The 24,556-nt window shown below is 39.3% G+C and overlaps 1 protein-coding gene across 5 annotated transcripts in view; it reads right to left on the reverse strand.

The window, feature by feature from the left end:
• Positions 1-24,280, reverse strand: part of grm8b (glutamate receptor, metabotropic 8b) — a 109,179-nt gene extending 84,899 nt beyond the window's left edge. Inside the window, exons 1-2 of one of the 5 annotated variants that reach the window (XM_019361186.2) lie at positions 23,916-24,280; positions 16,488-17,286 (exon numbers count right to left, since the gene is read on the reverse strand). In XM_019361186.2, coding sequence (XP_019216731.1) covers positions 16,488-17,286; positions 23,916-23,938 — 822 coding nt within the window. In that variant the 5' untranslated portion in view covers positions 23,939-24,280. Of the gene's footprint in view, positions 1-7,207; positions 7,249-16,487; positions 17,290-23,515 lie in introns of those variants that run through there. The other 4 variants (XM_005454211.4, XM_003449222.5, XM_005454212.4 and 1 more) reach the window with 4 other exon arrangements.
• Positions 24,281-24,556: the final 276 nt, after the last annotated feature.

Raw genomic sequence — 24,556 nt, forward strand, 5'->3', positions numbered from 1 at the left:
AAAAGGTCAATAAAAGACCACATATTATTATTACCTTTTCGCTTTCTTGTTTTGTTTTAACTAATGTGATCTCTTTTATAATACTGATGGAACAGCAGAGCTGGTAGGTGCAGATCTGATTAGTCCTTCTGCACAGTCACTGTTGCTGATAAAAAGAGGGAGAGACACAGGATTTTATCCCACATAAAGCATGAAGCAAAAGTAGCACAGTTTTTGCTGGTGGGACAGGACGGATCAATGATAAAAGATTTAGCTTACTATAAATGGTGAACACAAACATATAGATCTAAGTTGAACAACACAATATAAATTGTATTATTAAGGCATGATTTTTCACGATTCTTTTCCTGAATGCAGAACTGTTCAAAAACTGTGTCTTTCATGACTCTTTGAAAATAGATATCAAATAATTTCATTACCCTGAAGAACCATGTTCTTCAAGAACTATCTTTATTATTATAGCATATTATCTTTATGCTCCAAGTATTCCAGCAAAAATGATATTAATGTTTCACATCAATGTAAACATTGAGACATTGTCCAGTTAATCGTCTCGGTGCGAATTATGACTTCTGACATTAAAAACTGGGAGAGATATAGAGAGAGCAATATTAACACGAGGAATGTGAAAATACAATCTGGGGCAAAAAGGGTGAATAAACATAGTGATTAAACCATCACTGATGGATCTGGCTTGGTAATAGCCTTTTCTACACACACAGAGCAAGAGAGAGAGCGAGTGAAAGAGAGAGAGAGCTTTAGCTGAAAGCTAGAAGCACAGTGGGGTGTGTAGTGAATTGTTTGGTTGCTTGAAAAAAATACTGTTAAAGGTTTTGTCTCTGTTGTCAAAGCACATTGTATTTCCTCTCCACAGGCATTTGAAATAAGTCAGAAACTCAGAAAGTGAAATGGCGGGTTGGGGGGGCTTGGGTGGAGGGGGAGGGTGGAGGGGTATCAGTTCAGATTTGGAATTTAACAAACGTGGAATATTTAGTAAAGGCACATAAGTCCTGACGTCCTGTAGCGCAGTTCAAACTTGCAGCTGTTCACTTCAGTTTTAGGTGTTAACACATGCTCACTATTTCTTGAAGCTCCCACACAGGAAGAAGCTCATTTCATCTGAAAGAAAACAGCAGGGACTTGTGCCTCAAATCTGCCACCAGCTAACATCAAGATATGATGGAATGACGAAGAAGGTCAGAATGAATGACCATAAACTGTATTTATGTAGTCAGCATTTTTGTCATAAAAACAGACTGAAGTGATCTGCTACCTGTGGTGCTAAAAAAATGAGCAAATTAATACAACTGAATGTCTACATAGGAGATGAATATGGGAGTAAGCTTGATCACGGGTATACCTTGCAAGTTATCTCAATAACTATTGACACCCTTTTTTATTTTGACTGTTGTGCTGCTGAGAGGATGCAATTGATTTCATTTTCAGTTTTATTTGTACAGCGCCAAATCAAAACAACAGTTGCCTCAACAATAATACAATAATACAAAGAAAACAGAGAAAACCCCAACAATCACATAAACCCCCTATAAGCAAGTGCTTTGGTGACAATGGGAAGGAAAAAAAAACCCTTTTAACAGGGAGAAACCTCCAGCAGAACCAGGCTCAGGGAGGGGGGCATCTGCCACGACTAGGGATGGGTATCGTTTAGGTTTTATCCGATACCGGTGCCAAATCGGTACTTTTGAAACGGTGCCGGTGCTTAAACGGTGCTCGAACGGGTGCTTAAAGAATGGAGAACACAAACTTTGTCCAAAAACCTCTTATGTTTTTATTTTTAGCAGTCTCTTTTTTTCTGCAAAATGATAAGAACCGTACCAACATAAAAACATCATCTGTGCAAAGATTTATGTTTTTAAAGTGAAACAGTGAAAAATTACAGTGCTGTCAATACATGAATATCCAGATGTTGTACAAAAATGTCCAATTTTGGCACACAATTGGACACCACGCCAGTTGAATTTTTTAGGCATTTAAGAGCAGAAATTAATTAATTTTATTAACATGCCTAAAAATGTTTTTTTTTAAATACATTTTTGAAGAATTAACCACACATTTACATGGTAATGGGCCTTTTCTGCGCATGGAGCGCTTAATTGGCCTCTGGCCCTTTAAACTCTGAGGGGCTGTCAATTTGCATGATTGAAACCTCTTTTTAATTGTTTGAGCCAACAGAGTCACAGTAACGATGCCACGTTCACGTTACTTCAACCAATCAGACGTTCCAAGGCCAAACCCCACGTGGGCCCAAAATTACTGCATGTGACGTCTGTCCAGTCACGTGTCTATAGGTGGGTCTAAAATGGAGGTTGTTGACGGAAAACGGCTCTGATGCGGCTAGGTAGGCATGGTAACTGCTGATAATCACGTGGCTACCGGCGAAAATAACGGAGGAAATCTGGACGGTAACCCAATTTCTGTCTTAGCGCATTTGCGGCGCTGTGTTTTTGTGGTCTTCTTTTGCGGCTCATTCAGTGAATTTTGGTCAGAGTGTGGTGAAACTTGGTGTTTGGAATTAGGGATAGCTCTGGAAGATAACCAGCTTTTCTTTAGAGGGTTACATGAAGTCTGGAGAATTTCTTGTTCGGTTTTGTTTGTTTAGCGGACTTGTGCGCATTTACATAACTGCTCGTTTAATCATGGCTTGTTTTCGTTGAGTTTGGTGGTTGTAGAAATGGTTTATATGACATTTTAGCTGAGATTCAGAGGTTTCTGTGGATACCACACATGTCTGGACTTATATTTCTCACCCCTTGTTATAACTGATTAAACGTGATCTTCTCCTTTTTGCTCGCGGTACCGGGGGCGTGGGGCTTAAAGCGCTTGTTGCAGGCTGCTGAGTTTGCATCTTTTGCTTCGCCTTGGGCATTTTTAATCTGTAGCTCTGCTCTAAAAGAATGTACGTACCTGGGCCCGCCTACTACGCTTGCAAAGGTAAAATGACTGGCTAGAATCCAAAGTGTATGACATCTCAGTAAAAAAAAAAACAGCACCGAAATAAAGCACCGAAATGTGCGCTGCTTTTTGATCTGGTTACTACCGTTTATGTCATGGCACCGGATACCGGTACCCATCCCTAGCCACGACCAGTTGGGGTTAGGGAAGGAAGACGGGACAGAGACATAGTGTGGAAAAGAGCCAGAGAGTAATAATAACTAAAATTAAATTCAGAGAGGTGTATAAGCACATAGTGAGTGAAAAAGGTGAGTCGAAACACTCATGGGAATCCCCGAGCAGCCTAGGCCCATTGCAGCATTACTAAGGGAGGATTCAGGGTCACCCAATCCAGCCCTAACTATATGCTTTAGCAAAAAGGAAAGTTTCTAATCATAAAAGTAGAGAGGGTGTCTGTCTCCTGAATCCAAACTGGAAGCTGTTTCCACAGAAACCAGAAAGCTGAAGGCTCTGTCTCCCATTCTACTTTTAAATATTAAATATTTTAAATAAACCACAAGTAAACCCGCAATCTGCAAGCGAAGTTCTCTAATGGGTGATATGGTACTATGTCCATCATTAAGATAAGATGGGGCCTGATTATTCAAGATCTTGTATGTGACGAGCAGGATTTTAAATTCAATTCTGGATTTAACAGGGAGCCAATGAAGAGAAGCCAATATAGGAGAAATATGCTCTCTCTTTCTAGTCCGTGTCAGTACTCTTGCTGCAACAATTTGGCTCAACTATATATATATATATATATATATATATATATATATATATATATATATATATATGTATAATTTAAGATATTCCGCAAATGGAAGAAAGCAGTCCTACATATTTGTTTAATATGTGCATTAATAATAATGGATTGCATTTATATAGCGCTTTTCAAGACCCTCAAAGCACTTTACAATTTCATTGAAGGACATATCCTGGTCAAAAATGACTCCAAGGTTCCTCACAGTGTTACTAGAAACCAAAGTAATGCCATCCATAGTAAGATTACTGGTGTGTGTTACCTGGCTTCATGGACAGTTAAAGCTGGGTGTCATCGGCATAGCAGCAAAAATGTATGCTATGCCTTCTGATGATCATTGATGATCATGATCCGATCATTTAGTTTTACTAGATGATGGCTGTGCTAGTCACCCTCTCCTGACACTGCCCCAAAAGTCAAAAACCACCCTACCACAGTTTATTTTGTCGTCTACCTTTATGTGGTCAGCTAATCAATGTTTGTTCATATCCTTGCAGAGGACATACATATCTCCATGAAAAATACTTCTGATGCTTTAAATACATTATAAAGGGATGTGGGGTACTTCTTTAACCATGTCTCCATACCTGATTTACAAAATTACAGAATTACAGTCATGTTTTATCTTACACTATATTTAAAGTAAATTGTAATTAGGACATTATACCTTAGTGGCTTATTATCTTAGTGGCCCTCTTTAGTGCCTGTGTGGTGCCACATTTGCCTAATTTATGAAAGATCCATTCTTTGGCTTGATTCTAGAAGGAGGCAAAAACTCAAACTCAAGGCGTAACGAGCTAGTGTACTTCTCAAGCACTGGTCCAAAGCTTGGATAAGTGGGATGTTTTTTCCAAGGAGGAGTATCTAACAAAACACCTCTTGAGGTTGTGAAGGCCCAGCAGTGTCTACACCAGGGGTCCCCAATCTCAGTCCACGAGGGCCGGTGTCCCTGCAGGTTTTAGATGTGTCCTTGATCCATCACAGCTGATTTAAATGGATAAATTACCTTCTCAACATGTCTTGAAGTTCTCCAGAGGCCTGGTAATGAGCTAATCATGTGATTCAGGTGTGTTGACCCAGGGTGAGATCTAAAACCTGCAGGGACACCGGCCCTCGTGGACTGAGATTGGGGACCCCTGTTCTAGACAGTCTGAAGTGTTAACCTGGCAGAATTGGACCGACACATAATGAGGTGTTTAACTGGATTAAGGTCAAGTGACCATGGAGTCCAGTCAATGGTATCAAATCATTCATCCTTCAAGAAATGCCTGCATACTCTCATCACGTGAAGTCATGCACTAGGAGAAACCCAGGCTGGTCATGCTGAATGGTGTTACAGGGAGCATCTCATTCTTCAGGGCGTCTCCAGATTAATTCACACCTGTCACATGTGCTCAGGGAAAATTTGTTCTCATCTGTGAAAAGGACAGTGCGCCAGTGTTGTTCTGTTAGTCTATGGCAAATGCAAATCGAGCTTCACTGTCCCAGGCAGTGAGCACAGAGCCTACTAAAGGATGTCAGGCCCTCAGGCAAATTCAACTCAATTCTGTTTTGTTTATATACCGCCAAATCACAACAACATTTGCCTCGAGGCATTTTTTTTATTGCAGTGTAAAGATGCTAAAATAATCCAATCCAAGATTCCTAACAGTGTTACTAAAGGCCAAGTTAATGCCATTCAGATCAAGTATCTGGTTAGACACTGTTTCCAAGATTTTTAGGGCCAAGTACATACCCTCAGTTTAATTTGAGGATAGATAAAACTAAATTCAAGATTAGAGATTAGAGATCATCCAGGTTTTTATGTCTTTAAGACATTCCTGCACTTTAACTAAATGGCGTTTGTTATCTGGCTTCTGCATAGCAAGGAAAATGTAGGCTATGCATTCGAATGATACTGCCCAGGTGAAGCATCTATAATGTAAATTGATCTGGTCCTAGCACAGAAACCTTTCGAACTCCATTATTAATTTTTGTGTGTGAAGCAGACTATTACCTGGATCAGTCATCCAGGTAAGTAAATCCCAAAAGGGTGATTCTGTTCATCTGGATGTAGCATTTTCAGTGGGAGAAACGTTTTGTCACTCATCCACTGATTTACTTGGATAAGTGATGAAACGTTTCTCCCACTAAAAATGCTACATCTAGATGAACAGAATCAACCTTTTGGGGTATGATTTTTGTCATAATGAAAAATGACACAGGGAAAAAGTAATTGAAGACATGAAGAAAAGGAAGTACAAAAAGGCACGGGACATCATGACACAAGCTGAAATCTATCAGTAATTAGAAAGCAATCCTGCCACTTGGTGCAAATTAAAAGAAAACAATAAGTAATGCACTCAAACGCCATGGCCTGTATGCATGCTGACCATATAAGACTCCACAGCTGAAGAGAAAGTATTTTGCATCATGTTTAAAGTTTACAGAACAACATTTAGACAAGCCTTTGAAATACTGGGAGAATATAGTCTGGTCAAATGAGACCAAATTTGAACTCTTTGGATGCCATAAAACACACAATATTTGGAGGTCAAAAGGCACTGCATATCACCCCAAAAACCAATACCAATAGTGAAGTTTGGAGGTAGGAACATCATGATGTGGGGCTGTTTTTCAGCATATGATACTGGCACGTTTCATATAATTGAAGGAAGGATGAATGGAAAATAGATAAATAGAAAAGAGAAATTCTTGACAAAAAATCTGCTAACATCTACTAGGTTGATGAAGATGAATGAGTGCAGTTGTTGACATCTGGTGAGAATTTGATTGTAATACCACCTTTAGAAATACATTTACTTAGAAAACTGGTGACATGTTCAATACTTATTTTAATCCCTGTATGACTGAAACTTGTGTTATGCAGTACCTTTAATACCCAACTGATACTACTTAAAAGGACATTGCTCTGCAAATGATCAGTTAGCTGTTTTACAACCTTCAGAGGCCACCCTCATGAAGTTCGTTTCTGATTGTTTGGTCAGACACATTCACACCAGTAACCTGCTGGAGGTTATTTTGTAGGTTACTTTGTCACACAAAGCTGCAGATACTGGTTCTGCTGAAGAATTAAAGACTTTCTAGAGGTTTCCAGGTCTCCTACAGTAACTCTGTCTGAATCCTGGAATGTCCTCTTGACAGTGGGAGACACAGCAAACCATTTCAATGTGCAAAAAATGTGTGGGTTGACAGACCATTTTTCAAAAAATTATATCTTGAAAAGTTTTCATTTCTTTGATATATGAAGCTCTCATTGAAACACTAATTTTATATGTTCAAAATTTGGACCACATAATTGTAATTCAAATCAGATGGTCAAGCTTATGGGTCATTCCATTTAAGATTGAATGACCCATGAGTCAAAACTTCAAATGACATCACACTTCACTTACACTGGGTTAGATTGTCTCTAAGCAGTAATAAAGTGTTGAGAGAATGATAAAGAGTGGGTCAGTGGTCAACAAACCAGTTGCAGTTGTGACTCACCGTAGGGGGTTTCTCTTCCTTGAGCATGTCTTGATCCAAATCTAAAATAACAATTTGAGGAGACAGAAGAGGAGTCACACTTATTCCTGTTGCGTAAGCAGTTGCCTGTAGGGCTCCCATCCACCAATCAAGAGCTGAGAACTTCCTCTCCATCTTTTAGTAATGCTTCAGTTCACACAGCCAGCTAGGCAGTGATGCAATATTATCACATGATAGGTTCCCAGTTTTTCCCAGTCCTTTCTGAAGCATCCTGTCACATCCTGCCTTTTACCAAAACTGGTTTCTAGCTACAGCATAGACTGATGGTAGGAAACAGGTCTGCATAGAATGACTATTTTATTATGCTGATTTTTCTCCATTATTATTTTTTTCCCCATTAAGAAAAAAATAAAATAAAATAAAATAAAATGTGACTCAGTTATCTGGGACTAGCTGATCATTGTTATTATTATTATTATTATCATTAGTATTATTATTATTATTATTATTATTATTATTAATTGGCTAAATAAAAACAAGAAACCTCTGTCATGAAAAAGAAAGCTCACCCTCTTTTAATTCTAAGATTTTATGTTTGAAGCCATAAGAATAGGGCAGGACGGTGGCACGGTGGTTAGCACTGTTGCCGCACAGCAAGAAGGTCCTGAGTTCAATTCCACCATCAGGCCGGGGTCTTTCTGTGTGGAGTTTGCATGTTCTCCCCGTGTTTGCGTGGGTTCCCTCCGGGTACTCCGGCTTCCTCCCACCGTCCAAAGACTTTTGTGGGGATATTGGATAATCGAAATTGTCACTAGGTGTGAATGGTTGTCTGTCCCTGTGTGTTGGCCCTGCGACAGACTGGCGACCTGTCTAGGGTGTACCCTGCCTCTCGCCCTATGACAGCTGGGATAGGCTCCAGCGCCCCCTGCGACCCTGAAAAGGATAAGCGGAAGCGGATGGATGGATGGATGGACATAAAAATATCTGGTCCTTACTAGGTTCTAAGAGTATATAAATAAAACTGCATATGTACAGTATCACATGATGTAATACACTGGCTTGTAGAGCCACTTTTATCAGCAATAACCAAGTAACTTGAAGCAGTCGTCTTCTGTATGACTTGCGCAGCCTCTCACATCATTGTGGAGGAATTTTGACCCACTTTTCTTTACAATGTTGTTTCATTTCACTAAAGTGTGCTGACATTTATGCACAGCTCTTTTAAGGTCCTGCCACAGCATTTCACTTGGCTTGAGGTCTGGACTTTGACTGTACCACTGAAACACCTTGGCTATTTTCTTATTCAGCCATTCTGTTGTATTATCTTTGGACAGGGGATTTTTGTTTTTATTTTGTCCTGATGAGTACAACTTAAGAAAAAAAAACAGAGGGTGCACGTTGGGTGTGTATACTGTAAATTTTAGTATTTTCTACATCAGTTAGTTTCATTCAAAGCCACAAATGAACAGTGTTGGTCAAGTTACTTGAAAAAAGTAATCAGTTACTAATTACTGATTACTTCCCCCAAAAAGTAATCCCGTTACTTTACTGATTACTTATTTTCAAAAGTAATCAATTACTTAGTTACTTAGTTACTTTTTAAAAACACGATTTACAACCTGAATAGGTGATAAAGCGATAGATCTTTCAGCCCAATTCTACTTTTCCTGCATAATTCATCATACAAAATGTAATCAAATGGAAAAGTCTCTTTTTAAAACTTGTTTTATTAGTTTTAATCTTTTAACTTTATGCATCAAGCAAAAATTAAATTATATGCAACATTCTCTGACTGGAAGAAATTTGTTTAACATTTAAACCTATTTTCTGCACATTCCAGCACATAAAATAAAATATTTTTTTGTGTTTACACTCACTCTTTCAAATAGATGAAAGTAAAACACAGCAGAAAATAAATAAAATCAAAGACTAGCGGTCCTGTTGCTCTATTTTCACCTGTAAAGCAGGACTGGGGTAGGCGGAGGAGGTTTACCCTGGTGCAGGTGTGCCGCAGCGGTCAGTGGAAGAATCCGCGAGTTTCTCTGTGAATTTCACATTACGTCGTAGTACACTCGGTGCTTGCTTGGAAGTTTAGGGGTTTTTTCGCTGTAAAAAGAAGTTTTCTTCCCACGCACAACGGACACTAATGTTTTTGTCACTTTTTATGGAATCAAACTCAAAATAAGGTCAGTACTTCCACGCTTTAAACGCTGCATGCTACACTCTGTCCCGCACTCGATATATTATGATCTGCAGACAGCTGTTGTCACGAACGTCGCACTCGCTTACGTCACTGTCATGAGACGTTCTCGCAAAAAATCACGGTTTTAGTAACGCAGTAACGCAGCGTTCCTACGTGAAAGTAACGGTAATCTAATTACCGTTTTTGCAATAGTAATCCCTTACATTACTCGTTACTTGAAAAAAGTAATCAGATTACAGTAACGCGCCCATCTCTGCAAATGAGTCAATTCAAGTGTACAGCCAGAAAGCATTGCACTTTTCATTAAAGACAATTTCACCATTTTATTTAAATTAAAAAGCTTAACCATAATTTTACTGAACAGGAAGAAACGACTATAAGAAAGAAGTGGCTTACGTGATGCAATGTCCAACTACAAACAGTAGTTTATCTTATTCTGCATCTGTGTTGAAGTTATGTCAATTTACCAAAGAGCCCTCTAAATTGGAGTTTAAGTTTCACACCTACAGGTTGTAATTGTGTGAAGTCAACATGACTTACTAATCTAATTGTTGTGCAACTAAGAGGCCACACTGTTAGATATTCAACGATGTCATTAACAAACAAACCTGCAGTGCCACCTACTCTTGGTTATCAGCCAGTATTCAGTTCAGGTCAAGATGGTTGTGTCACTCCATAAGAATGTTTACCATATAAATGCTCTCACTGGTACTGTATTTGGTACAACTTGCCGAAAAGATTTGGATTCCCTTTGCCTTCAAAGGTGCTTTAATTCTTCATGGTAGGGGCGATCGTGGCTCAAGAGTTGGGAGTTCGCCTTGTAATCGAAAGGTTGCCGGTTCGATCCCCGGCTTGGACAGTCTCGTTCGTTGTGTCCTTGGGCAAGACACTTCACCTGTTGCCTACTGGTGGTGGTCAGAGGGCCTGGTGGCGCCAGTGTCCGGCAGCCTTGCCTCTGTCAGTGCGCCCCAGGGTGGCTGTGGCTACAATGTAGCTTGCCATCACCAGTGTGTGAATGTGTGGATGACAGGTTGTGTAAAGCGCTTTGGGGTCCTTAGGGACTAGAAAGCGCTATACAAATACAGGCCATTTACCATGGTACATATTTCCAATAAAGTCCTGAAAAAATTCCTCATAGATTTTGGTCCATATTGACATGATAGCATCGTGCATCTGCACATCAATGATGCGAATCTCCCATTCTACCATATCACAAAGGTGCTCTATGCAGAGGCCGTGTGAGTACAGTAAACTCATTGTCATATTCAAGAAAACATTTTGAGATGTTTCAAACTCCTTGACATGCCACAATGCCCTTCTCAAAGCAACCAACAGACGATAAAGGGACATACCAGCCCAAAGTCCCAGCAAAACCTGTAGGAGACGTGCCGGCCCACAATGTTCACTTCACATTTTGAAGAGGCAGAGTGTGAAATGAACCCGGAAATGGTCGTTTGGTAAGGGTAGGATAATACCATTTTTTGCGCATCTGTCACACTTTCATATTTTAGCTCATCAAACAAATTAGGTAGTTAAGCTATCAAAACCTACGTCACCTTATGTGAAAACGCAATGTCCTTCCGATTGACAGAGGTGTCAATCTGTAAAGTTACAAGAGCAAGGTCACCAAGTGACTAAGTGACTTCTCTTAACTACTAAAAGAAATCTACTGCTTTTGCTATAAATTCTTCTCTTGTTTGATACAATGTCCTCAACTGGCTTTTAGGTGAACCCTTCTTAAATGCTTTAGTATGCATGCTATTGACCAACAATAGAAAGCAGCAGTAGAAAGTGCCCCATTATTTAAAACGACCTGCATATTGAGTAAATGTATTTTATCTTTGCTAAAGTCACAAGTAAACTGAAGATTGTTCATAAACACATTTAGGACATGTTCAAAAAATGATGTCATGTATATCAGTGAAACTATCAAATTTAACATAACAGGAACCATGACAAAAATCTTGTAGCTCAGGATAAATATCCATACTGTTAAAGCCCAACAATGTATTTCCTATAGTAGTTAGCTTCTGAACCCCACTGGATCCAGATGCGATGAATCTCCTGATAATTACTTTTAGCAGCACTGGAATGGATTTGGTGGTTTGTTTACATTTGATATTACCATGCTGTCGTAGTGCTGGGAGACTGATGGCCACTGAATATCCAGTCATGACACTGGAGGCTCAGATCTTCTTCTTCGTCGGACTGTATAAATAGAAGGACATAAGAAGGTTCCTTCTGTTTTCATTGCTCTTTCTGGTATTTTCTCACCTGAGTCCTTTTTTATTTTGTGTTTTTGGCTAAACCTGCAGCAGATTCAAAACACAGACACCATGGTTGAGTTCCTCCCACGCAGACAGTAGAGATGGAAATATAACGCAGCAGCATGAAGGAATGTAGCAGCAGAGTGTCCTGAACACAAGACTGTGCTCACGCTGTGTGTTACAGTGTGAAAAGGATGTGCAAATATTATGCAAATGGACTTAGAGGATATCACAGTTTCAGATGGAATATCTCACCCCTTATATCCTCAGTGAAGTGTCTGAAGAGGAAGAAAAATGCTTTTATTAAAAGCAAATCTCTTTGCAATCAAGACTGGAAATATTAATATTTTTTACTGATGTCATCAAAAGGTTCATCCTCTGGAGAGAAGGAATGAGATCAGAACATTTCATGACAATCCCATTAACAGCAATTAAGACACTATGGATGACTGATTATTGACATTACTGATTATCACTTACTGCTGTGTATTTTAGTAATATCATATCTTGGAAAATTAAGCCCCAAATTCTTTACCATATAAACACATTATGACCATGACCTGTACAAAGAGGACCACTAATTTTACATAAAAAATAAAGTCACAATAAAGTGTTTCATAGTAGTGTTTCTGTTTGTCCCCAAGTAATCTGTAAAATGATATTACTGATAACAAGACCTTTCTTACACCTGCATTTTTTTCTAATTGCCAAAAAGGTGTGGTTTGAAAAGAATGATGGTTGTACAGGGTCACGTGATGTTTGACTTCAGTAAACAATTTCCATGAGTTTAAGCTGGTGGTTCTGAAGCCATACTGAATACAATTTCAATAAGTTGTATCCCTTTTATAAAGTTGCCACTGTGGATGTATAGTGCATTTTATTATCAAGACTGGTTTCAAAACATCAAGTGGTTGATGGGGAAAAACCCCCACTAAACACAGGGTTTCACAACAGTCATGGAAATTAATTTATATACAGTCCATGATTGTATGGAGAATGTTCATTTTGTGAAATAGCACACTCATTAAAAATATGAGTCAAGTGCTTAAAAACAATTCAACTCTATCTGGATCCAGAATCTGGATATGTGGTTACACTATTTTTAGTTAGTTATTACCAAAAGGGGTATAAGTGGGATGCCTATCATAGTATCTTTACTCAGAGTATCCTCAACTAAAAAGAGCCTTTTCAATAAGCCTTGTTATCTGTCAGTGTTGTGACTATAGCTGAAGGCTGTGACAGCACTGGTGAGGAAACCTCTGCGTCAGCATTATCTGGCTATTCCCATCACCACCACCACCCCCTCTCCCACTGCCCCCGGAGGCATCTCTGGCTAATTTTAGATAAGCGATGTTGTTGGGCCTTTCCGTCCTCATTAAGCTGTTAGGGTTCTAATACACACACACACACACACACACACACACACACACACACATTAAAATCATACAGTTCATGACTAATTTAACGCAGTGGAGTATGTCTGCTGCTGTGCACAGCAACTCGCTGCCTTCAGACACAGTTTGTCTGTGCAGAGAATGAGGCAACAGCTGAGATCAACATTTTGTCAGTGGTAAACACGCCATCTGTATCCAGCTGAGAGAAGAATAAAACTAAAACTACATCCTCAATGGAAGCCATTAGCATTGGAGATCATAGAAAGTCAAGAACATTCAGGAACTTTGAGTGATTATGGGAAAAACAACCAGTGGTGACATGAAGTGGGTGGTATATGGAGTAAAGGTTTTTGAAATTTCAGACCAGCAACTCCAGTGGCTGCCAAAGAGAGAGCAGGATATTATTGACTGGCATATGGTTATGGTTGTAAGGTTACCAATGCAACTACAGTATCCATGAGCAACCAGCTGTCAGCTTTAGAGCAAGGCAATAAGTGCTTGCCGTGTCAAATCTAAAAACAAACAAATTAAAACGTGTTCCTTCATATCAGAACATGCTGTTATAAGCTCCTCGCCTTTTGGAATCAATCCTGTACATTACTGACATCTGGTGGCCGCAGTCAGCTATTGTTGCTGAAAGCGCTGTTTGTTTCATAGTCATAGGAAAACAGGCTAGCTTAGATTAGTCTCCATTTTAAGGGTGTTAACAATGACGGAAACAGGGCAAGCTGGAAAACCCAGAGTTTTTTTTCTGGTGGTTTATGCATGCACACTGTTGATAAACCTCTGATCTTTCATGGCAAACCGATGCAAGACTAGCATACAAGTCAAGCTGTCTCCGACTCCCTTCCACATGATGTATGGAAAACTAATTTGCATTAGCAAGTAAACAATCGTGATTTATCATGGGGACAGACGAGTTTCATCTTGCTAACCACCTTAGCTAACATGTGTAATTTAGAGAAGATGGAATGTAAAAATTTTGTTAATTAGTACAATTAGCAATAACTTATCATTAATGATTTGAGTCCCCCTGTAGATATTGACAGTTAAACATATCATACCACATCACACACAGCTCAGTGTTTTTGATTCAGCTAATTTTTCTTTTGTTATTAATATATTTAATATATTACACTTTAAAACAAACAAACAAAAAAAAAAAAATCAAGATGTAGGCCTGTGTCTCATTAACTTTTTTTATGGGGGTTTTTTGATAGAGATATGTGGTCCAGAATATGTTGCTGGACAGTCAACAGAATGTTAAGTATTTAAAACAAGCTCAAACTTAAACATATGCAGCAGTATTATTAATCCATTTAACAGCGCTTGGGAACATTTTTCTGTAGAATAATTATTCTTTAATACTTTATGTACAATTTTCCAATAATACGGGTATATGTTTAATGAGGGTTTTTTTATGTCGTGATGCATGCTCAATAATCCAGGGAAGGAAATCCCAAAAGGTTGATTCTGTTCATCTAGACGTAATGTTTTCAGTAGGAGAAATGTTTCATCACTCATCCAAGTGACTTCTTCTGTCTCAGCTGACTGCAGGTTTCCCAAACCTTATAAACAGTACATTTGCACAATGACTAAAACTAGCCCCACTGAATGAACAATGGGCTGTGAGGTCAGTTCCCTGATCATTAATATGCAAATTCTCATGACCATTGATCAACAACTACTGATCAAAGACCACTCATCAATGGCCATGAGTACCATTCACAGATAGTTGGGGAATGGAATCACAGCATTGTAAGATGGTGAAAGCATTTGACAGGCATGTCAAATAAAATGTATCTTTGTAAATTGCCAAACAGTAGAGGAAAATGTCTCCTACTTCATTGTCAAGTTAATTTACAAACTTGACTTTCCACCACATACATGTTACACAATGGATCATGACTGAATAGAAGATGATTGCAATATCACAGAATTAAACTGTACTTTGATGTCTTAAATTGAGATTTTTGCAAAGAGAAATCTTTAGTAGATACAGAAGTGTGCAAAAGTTATGACTCCTTTCTTTGCCTTGTTTCTTAATATTTTGGCCCCAAGGAGTCAGATTTTCTTGTGCTTTTCAAACATGATTGGTTGAACAACTCAAAGATGCTTTCTGCATTTACTACACATCACTATGGTTTAGATCCAAGTACAGGCACATCACTAATGTTTATTCATATACTCAGCGCATCGTCTCAAATGAAAATATGTTCACCTTACTTGACTCAAGCAGCTTGGAGATTTTTTGAATCCACAGCTGCTGACAAGTCGATTTTTCTTCACACTGTGAATCTTTTCACACTGCGGAGGTCAACAGAAGATTTAGCCAGGCTGTGAAAACACCCAGTAATCTGCTTCTCACACCGAGTTTAGACCTGTCCCTCTGTTTTGGGTTAAAGATGCTTTTGTCAGCATATTCTAATGTTTTGCAGGATAAACTCCCAGAAGTTTTCCCAAAGATGAAGATGTTGTGATATTATAATATCTGGTTAACAAAAAAAAAAAATAAAAAAGGTGTCTGACAGATAATTTATATACACTGTAAGACCAAAGGCTGTACATAAAAGATCCCATGCTACGTATCTTGTTTTTTCATAGTGGACATGATAAGCAAGTGCTGAATCTTATTATATTAGGAACCATGACACTACAAATGGCAGCAACTCATCAGTCACAGGGCAGCCATCCCCAGTAGCATACCCTGATTAACTGTGGATTTAACTTTAGATGGATTCACAATTTATGAAAATAAATGTCATTATTTGTTAGATAAGACCTGAAGCTAGTGATGGAGGCCATAAACCTATCAAAGTATTTACTGAGATCATAGTGTACAGTGTGTACAACCTGACTTTTGTGTTTTGCAATGTTTACATCTTAAAATACACTTCAAATCGATTGAGACAATAAATCTCGCTACATGTAAATATTTACATACTTTCAACAAGTACATTTAGCATTAAACTGACATACAGAAGATTCTGTATCTCGCTTGTATATACAGATTATTTACTTTATCAACTTAATGGGTATAAATGTTCTTTCAGTTAAAAAGTCATTAGTAAAAATAACGATTCTAAACATTATTTTGAGTTAACAATATTAGCTTTCTAACTATTGGAGTTAGTGACAGTGTATGAAGCTGTTAAATATTAATTAACTGACAGCTGATTATTCATATAAGTATTTATCGACATATATATTTAGAATTTATGGCTTTGGAGACTGGTCCTTACAAGTACTAGGACTACCAAGCATATAGTGAGGTGAGATAAAGTACTCCAACAACCACAAACTTCTGTTGACTGACCCAACCTAACACCAACAACCGATACACAAACCTAACCACTCCTCGAATCACTGCTATAATCAAGCATTATTCTTAAAAACAAACAAAAAAAACTTCTAGGAATCACACAGCATTCTTATACCTTGAACAGTCGCAGGATGTTCGCCACCATGATCGATACAGAGCTGGCCGATGCGCCGATGACTCCCACAACTTTATCTGGCTTCGCAAAGATGGGAGGATCACCATTAGCGCAGCGAACATCAGAGCCATCCCTCTCAATTAGTGCCTGGACAAAAGTAAGGGACTGCTCCAGGGCATAGGTGTCACGTGAACATGTGTCCAAGATTCGTGCCCCAAGTGTCACATTGGGCAGCAGGTCTGGGTCTTTGTTGATGAGGTCGATGGCAAATAGCATGGCCTCCAGTCGATGGATGCCTTTCTCCTTCTTCAGTTCACCACATGGCAACCCCCTCTCACCACGGGCATGCACGGGGAACAACCCACCCAGAATGATGTCGCCATCCAGGCGGATTGAATGGGTATACTCCTGTGAGCCCTGCTGGGAGTCTGCTAACACAGCAGGCTTCTGGGAGGTGGAACCTTGCAGCCAGCAGCTCTTTAGCATCAGCACAGAGAGAAAGCAGTGACTGTAAAGAGTCAGGGGCTTTGACCCCCTCACCATTTTTGCAGTGAGAAGAGGTGTAGAAAAAGTAAGTGTTGATATTATCACACAATCAACAGTCAAAAGACAGTGCAGGCTGTGTGATAACGGAAGTCTGGGCCAGAACATGGAAAATCCCTTCACTTGGGGCAGGGTTGACCATTGCAGGCAGGTCCACTTTGGAGCAGCGAACTTGAAGATTTCCTGTAGTACAGGTTCCTCTGGCAAGAACACCTTTCTTGTCTCTACAGCTCCAGCTTCACATTCTTTCAGAGACCTGCTTGAGAGAAAAATAAATCCAGATAAATTAAAAAAAAACAACCTTTAAACAAGAGATTGCACAAGTTGTTCTGAGCAAAGGCATGCCATGGTGTTTCTTTCTTATTCTGCTTTACAACCTTTACATATTTGTGCTGCCAAATACCAGAACAACTTTTCTGTAACAACAAAGAGTCCTACGGGAGTGGAATTTCTGTCTCAGTGTTTAAAAAGCAAAGATGTGATTACATCCCCATAGCTCTACTCTCAGGGTTTAGAAAATACATATGGGAAACACTGGCCAATTAAAGGTCTTATGAGAGTAAAATGGCATTCCTACTATCTGATTTGTGACTCCAGATGTGAGCACATCTTCCTTCAGAAAACCCTGCTTCAACTCACAAAAGTTGAAGCAGGGCATTGAAAGCATCTGTCTAAGCTGCAACGATGAGCTGAGCGTTATGATATAAATTGTAATTCCACAAAATGTTTGCTCTGAATGCTAGATACCGCATTTGATTATTTTTGTGGATCATGTCAGTCCATTTCTGCGCACCAAAGCTGGTCACAAGTTTTTACTGATGATGATGTCTGCATCAATTATGTTTGCTGAGGCAGTTCTAACAAGAAAAACTACGGTTTCTGTAGTGGTAAAGGCTTTAGTAAAGTTTTTTTTTTTTTTTTTTTTACATTTTTGGCCTTCTAACAGTTGTACAAACAGATCAAGGCACCAACTTACAATACCGGATCTCTGCACAGGTGATTAATCAGCTCAGCATCTCTCAGCATTAATGCAGCACATACCACCCTGAAAGCCAGCGCACGCTCAGGAGGTTTCATCAAACACGTTCCAAGGATACAGTCTTGAGTTTGATAAAGACTGGAAACAGGAGGTTCATTTTATTGCTGAACGGGAGGTCGTTCAACTCATTTGGCTTTAGCTCAGCTAAGTGTGTTTGCTCATGATGTGCATTGCCTTTGAAACCCCTTCAAGAAAAATGGCTTAACAATGATAAACTACAAAATATCCTGGGTAGTGTCAGTGCTTTCCATTTTAAACACCACTGGGCCTGCAAGATTGCAAAACAAAATCTGGCTGCAGTCCCAAAAAGGATGAAAAATTGGTTTAACAAAAAAAAGGCAAAGCCAGGTCGTTCCCATTTCCAGTACTAGTCTGTTGGCACATTACAGCAGCATTTTTGCTTGACGTCTGCTTTCACGTTATTTTCTCGCCACCAACCTGCATGTGATGTGCTGGCATAGCAGCAGATAACAAAATCTGTGATGCTGATGGACCATCTATGGCAATGGTATAGGGCAACTGAAACAATTCTCAGATTCTGACAAAGCTTGACTCAAGTTTTAAACATTTGAGTGGGTCACAGCAAACTGACATGATTAGTCTACATGGGTCTCTGTTCTCTGACATGTAATCCCAAACTCATGTGTTAACATCTGAAGTTGATTTGGCGGTTTCTTACCCCATAAAACAACATCCCTATACAGTGAACTAAGAGAAGCGACTACATTTACAAAAGGAAGACAACTATATGTTGGCACATGGTATTGCAGAATTTAGCTGTAGCTCATGGAGTTCCTCCTGCCTACTAGCCAATTAGTCTTATAGCTTTGGCCATTTTTGTACAGACTATAGGAACAGGAACAGTGTCTCAAAGTCACCCTCTTCCACAATTGGAGGATTGTGTGAACAGTGTTGGCTTGCAGCTTTTGTGATTAAGCTGGACCTCTTAAAAGGCTCTTGGCAGGTGGCACTGACTCCCCAGGCCACAGAAAGATCTCCATTTGTGATGCCAGAAGGTTCTCTACAATACACAGTTATACCCTTTGGAGTCCACAAAGCACCTGCCACATCCTGGTTTTGACTATGGTGCCAGGCTGTGAAACATGTATAGATGATATGGTGATTTATTCGGGTTTGTGGGTTTGAGTATGTTGAACAGCTGAGTAGTGTTTGGGAGGGTGACAGATGCTAACTTGACCATAAACTTGTGCAGTTCGAGTTTTGGTGGTGTACATGGGTAAAATAGTGGGTAGTGGTGAGTGGACAAGGAAACCCATCAAGCTATTGTTATTTTCCCATCGCCTTCATCCAGGTTTGAGTTGCAGCACTTCTTGGGGATGGTGGGTTATTATAGATATTTCCGCAAAAACTTTTCCCCTGTTGCTCCACTCATTTAACGGTTAAGTCCCCCCAAAAAGTTCACCTAGATTGTCATCATGCATTAGAAAATATTAAAACTAGTGGCATTCCGTCAGATTCAGTAAAGGACTAGATGTTACAATCCCGAACAATGCATTGCTTTTAATGGAGAAAATCTTGAAGGATGGCTGTTATGAGAAAAAGCACAAAAACTTTACCAGCAGCACACATCGTTGTGTGCCTCAACTTTCGTTCTTTTACCCAAGCTAACCTGCCATTTTCCCTGGTTAGGTTTAGGGATTAGAGATCTGATCTAAAGGACAAGCAAGGCCAGCAGTGCTTTCCCTGTCATATCTAAAACTATAGATACACTAAAATTTACCAAAGTAAAGCAGTCTCTCTTCTTTCATCACAGACAACACTGGCATAAAGCTACTTGCCTGTTTGTATCTATCCTGTACATTACTGCCATCTTGTGGCCAAAGTTGCAATTGCCACTAAAATTTCTGCTCGTTTTTCTTACTTGTAGCTAACTCTGTTTTATCCACCCATCTCTGGTTAACAATAACTAGACCTGGGCAAGCTGAGAGGCCAGCACATTTCTTTCTGGGGGATAAACCTATAAATAAGACAATAGTGCGTATACAAAGATAAGCACCGGTTTGAGTAGTCTTCATCTTCATTTAGGAGCCCTTGTGACAGTGATGGACACTGTTGTTGTTCTAAGGCCAATAAAGTACACCACCTTCTGAGTATAGAGAAAAGAACAACACCAGTTTGGAAAATCTGACAAATCTGTATTTGAAGAACAACAGATTAAACAATCGTCATATTAGGATTGTCAAAAAATGATTCTCAGATACTAACCACTACTAAAATGTAACAGATATCAGATTAAGTAGATACTTTTAGGTATATACTTTTTCATAACACAATCGATACCAATAGTGCTGTCTTTTCTTACTCCAGGTGAGACAAATGCAACACTGGTGTAGACAGCCAGGAACACAGCACCTCTCGCTAACAGTAGTTGGCATTCACAATCAGAGCTGGACTGGCCATCGGGCATACCGGGCATTTGCCCGGTGGGCCGCTGGCGATTTTTTGTTTTTATGGGCCGATGGATTTTTTTTTATTATTATTTTTTTTTAGGAAGGGTATATATAATGAAAGGTATTGGATTGGCCAATTGGTCATGATCGACTCTGGGCTGGACCAATTACGGCCGAGGAGGCCGGATGCACCCTCCCCCTTGTTTAGCAATCTTATAGACGAACTAAAGAAAATGGAGAACAAAAAAAGGAAAGGAGGTGTTTATGAAAATATCACTAAATCTGTCATTTATTAATTTTAATATTAATTAATGATCATGTCTCACCTCTAGTGTTCTTGGTCTTAATTTAAGGTTTTTCCTATAGCGATTGACAGATCACGTGACTTTCGCGCATTGCATGCCGGGAACTCGAGGCAAAACAATCCAAGTACCGCATCAAATGCAAGCATTTGCAGCACCGCAAAACGTTCATTCTCCGGTTCCAATACCTTCTTGGTTTTTCTTTGCTGCACAAAAAAGGAATGTACAAAACTAAGGAGAACAATGCCGGACCGTACAAAGACAGACTCGACGAAAAGGCAAAGAAAAGATACGAGGAAAAAATCAAAGGAGTGAAAGGGTCAGACCCTTAGAGCACACAGAGTGGACAAAAGACGTTAGCGTGCTGCCCAACTTTCACCACGCTCAGATTTATAATTATACGGTTCTTGGAGTGAGTGCATACACTCATGAAGTTTAGTAACTTCAGGTCACTGCAACAAGCCCGGGTACAGTTTACCGACGGATGGGTACAGGACCTTGAAATACACCGTGTAGAATGAAAGACCATCGTACAAACAAAGGTAAGTTTATCAGTCTCACAAATCGTCGTCATAAATACACATTCGTTAACCGTTTATTAATATAACCTTTGAGCTCAACGGTAATTAATTAGTAGTGGAAATAATTTCTGGTATGCATTACAGAAATGTAGCAGTGACAATAATATTGTATGCTGTAATCGCACTGGACAATTAGTGATACAAAACAACTGTTTTATCCTGTGAATAAAAGTATATGTTTTTGTCAATGTACCGTGGTAATAACAGAAGCGAAACGCAATATTGTGTCGGGACAATTCACTATTTATGCACAATAAATAAAGGAGCATAGCGCGACAATTTCTGTTCAGTGCCAGACTTGCTTGTAACCTATATCACCAATTATGTTAAGAAAAGTGACGTATTAACTACTACAAAACACTGACTTTTGTGGGAATGCTTGGAGCAGACTAACATGTGAGCTGGAGTATTCTGAGACGTTATATTTGGTATATCCAGACCATCCATCGGCTCTTACTTCGGAAACATGGCTTAAAAAATTTCTCTTCAACGAGGTAATCCGATAAAAAAAAACGATCTCTTTACCCGTCGGCTTCCCGTGGCTGTCATGCGACCGGCTATTGCAGTTAATAATACAACAGCTTCTTGCCATTTTTTGGGTTTCTTTTTATCGCTGTGTAACTGAGTTCAATTGAAAGCCTGCGTGCGCTAGTACCTCTTGCCTCAAGTTCCCAGAATCCTTTGCGGTTTTACCCCTGAATGACGTCACATTTTCAATCTCTATCCTGGTGGGCCGGTCTCTAGTCAAAATGCCCGGGCCGATTTTTTGTCCCAGTCCAGCCCTGTTCACAATTATGAACAACACTTTAGAAGGAATTTTGAGAGGTCAGTAAAGCTCCTGTTTCAACAATAAGTGCTTAACACCTTACCTGGCCAGCATACAAATTAATGGTAGCCACTTAACTATTAGAGGTTACCATGTAGCCACAAACTCAGCCCCAGGGATCACAAGCTAATGTACTCCTAATGCCAGTGCCAAGCCCAAATAATTGGGAGGACTGTGTCAGGAAGCCTATCCAGCATAAAATCTTTGCCAAATCAAGCAGTCATGTGCTGTGGCAACCACTATGAAAAAAAATAAATAAAAATAAGATAGCCTTTATTAGTCCAAAAGTGGTTTTTATTTACTTTGTTTTGGTTTGTTTTTTGTTTTGTTTATTGGCACTATAATAAATGAATTTAATATTACATATATATATATATATATATATATATATCTGATATACACACTTTACTGGTATCTTAACATATTTTTGCTCTACACCAGTCACCTTTAAAATAGTGTTGTGACAGATTTATTATTATTATTATTTGTATTGTTCTGAGCTTTATTTTTAAATATGCTTCTTTGCTGTTTTCCCCAGGGATCAACACTGAGCTGGAAATCCTAATATTGCAACAACCCTTCCTCATATACCAAAGTCTGTTCAAGTTCATACATACACATGGCTATAAGTGTATTTAAACAGTGGTTGAAATGTGAGTTTCTACCTGCCTTATGAACTTTGCTGATGATGGCTAATGATGATGATTCAAGGTAAATAGATAAAGTCAGCAATTGGATGCTGCACAATGGAAAAAATATATACACGCATTGTCTCTGTGAGCTGCACTTTGTTTCTGTGCAGCTCCCCGACTTCTTTTTATCCTTTCCTTCAGTTAATTCTTTTCTTGTTTGTTTTGCCCCTTTTTCTACGCCTCTTTGCCATGAAGACACACACTTAGTGAACCTTGCACACGCAAACTCATCATCATCATCCTAAGCAAACTTGGATACGCACACACTGGCCAAAGAGCGTGAACGTACAGTATAGATTCTTAAACTGAGCGCACTCACACGTGCCTGAACATTTTCCCAGTGGGAACATGCAGAACACGCAAGCATTTTTCAGGTATAGGCACGAAGTCACCAGGACGGGTACATAAAAGGGGGGGGGCGTAAAAGCGTGCCAGCACGGTACACTGTGGGCTCATGTGCACGATTGAGTCAATTGTAGAACTAGCTACAGTCACAAAATCTATAAATAAATATAAATAAATAATAAATAAATAAATAAATAAAATAAATAATCTAAAAATTTTGTCAATTACATGCGACGTACTTTGTAGCTACATTTACAGAAAATGTAAATGTAATGTAATTAAAATGTACCTGTTAAATATCACCGGTAAATCTTCAGGAATCTTTTTTTTCCTAGTAAGAAGAGTTTTTCTCGTCAGCTTCGCAAGTCAGCCGGTTGTCTTGTGTCTCCAGCAGTTAGTAACATCACATTAAACATGTTCTGTCAAATTCCTCCACTGTGATTCGATCCAGAATCCACAAACAAAAAAAGTGATGTGAAAATCCACCTTTTCCTCGGTGTCTTTGGTTAGAGATCAGCGCTGGTCATAGTTCTGTCAGAGAAATTGTGATTTCCGTTTAACAGACAGGTTAATGTCAACCCTTATCGCCTGCAGGTGTAGGTTCGACTCACACGGGAAAATCCCAGGACCCTCCCCCTCCAGCCCTGATTGGTCTCATATCAAAGTGTCCGACAATTCAGAGAAAATACCTTATAAGAGCAGCCGGTTGCATCCACAAGAGAGAAGCGCACGCTTTTCTTCGCCTTTCGCAGCTCCCTAAAGTGCAGTGCGATGCGGCTGGCCTACGTCACAGGAAACACCGGCGGCTCTCGTGCGACTCGGGCTCACACGAAGCTGATGAGAGTTTTATATCAAGCTCCCCCGTAACAGAACCAGTGACAGACTTGTGCGGGGACTGCACGATCCTGGACCAAACTTAAATGATGTCAGTCACATCATAGAAGACAAGAAAAGAAGCCCGACTGGTGCTGTCACACATAAGGTTAATAAGCTAAGAGAATACTGCACAGGGAGAGGGATTTCCGAAGTTAAAGCAGCAGAGATGGAGAAAAGACGCCACCTAGCGGATATAAGCCGTAGTTACAACTAGATGCTGGTTCTCCAATATTATAGAATTGATGAGACACATTCCTTTACTGACCTTGCTTTTTTTGTTCTCCAGATTCTTTTAAATGTATGCATCTATGGCTTGATTTTGAATATTAAATCTGTAATTGTATAGTCTTACATTTTTTACATCTTTATTCGGGTATAAAACCCCTTTTATACACAAAGACAGATTTATTTAGTTAAATTACATTCAATTCATTATATGTCTATAATAAATAAA

The sequence above is a fragment of the Oreochromis niloticus genome, linkage group LG7 (assembly GCF_001858045.2).
Source record: "Oreochromis niloticus isolate F11D_XX linkage group LG7, O_niloticus_UMD_NMBU, whole genome shotgun sequence".
Classification (NCBI taxonomy): Eukaryota; Metazoa; Chordata; class Actinopteri; order Cichliformes; family Cichlidae; genus Oreochromis; species Oreochromis niloticus.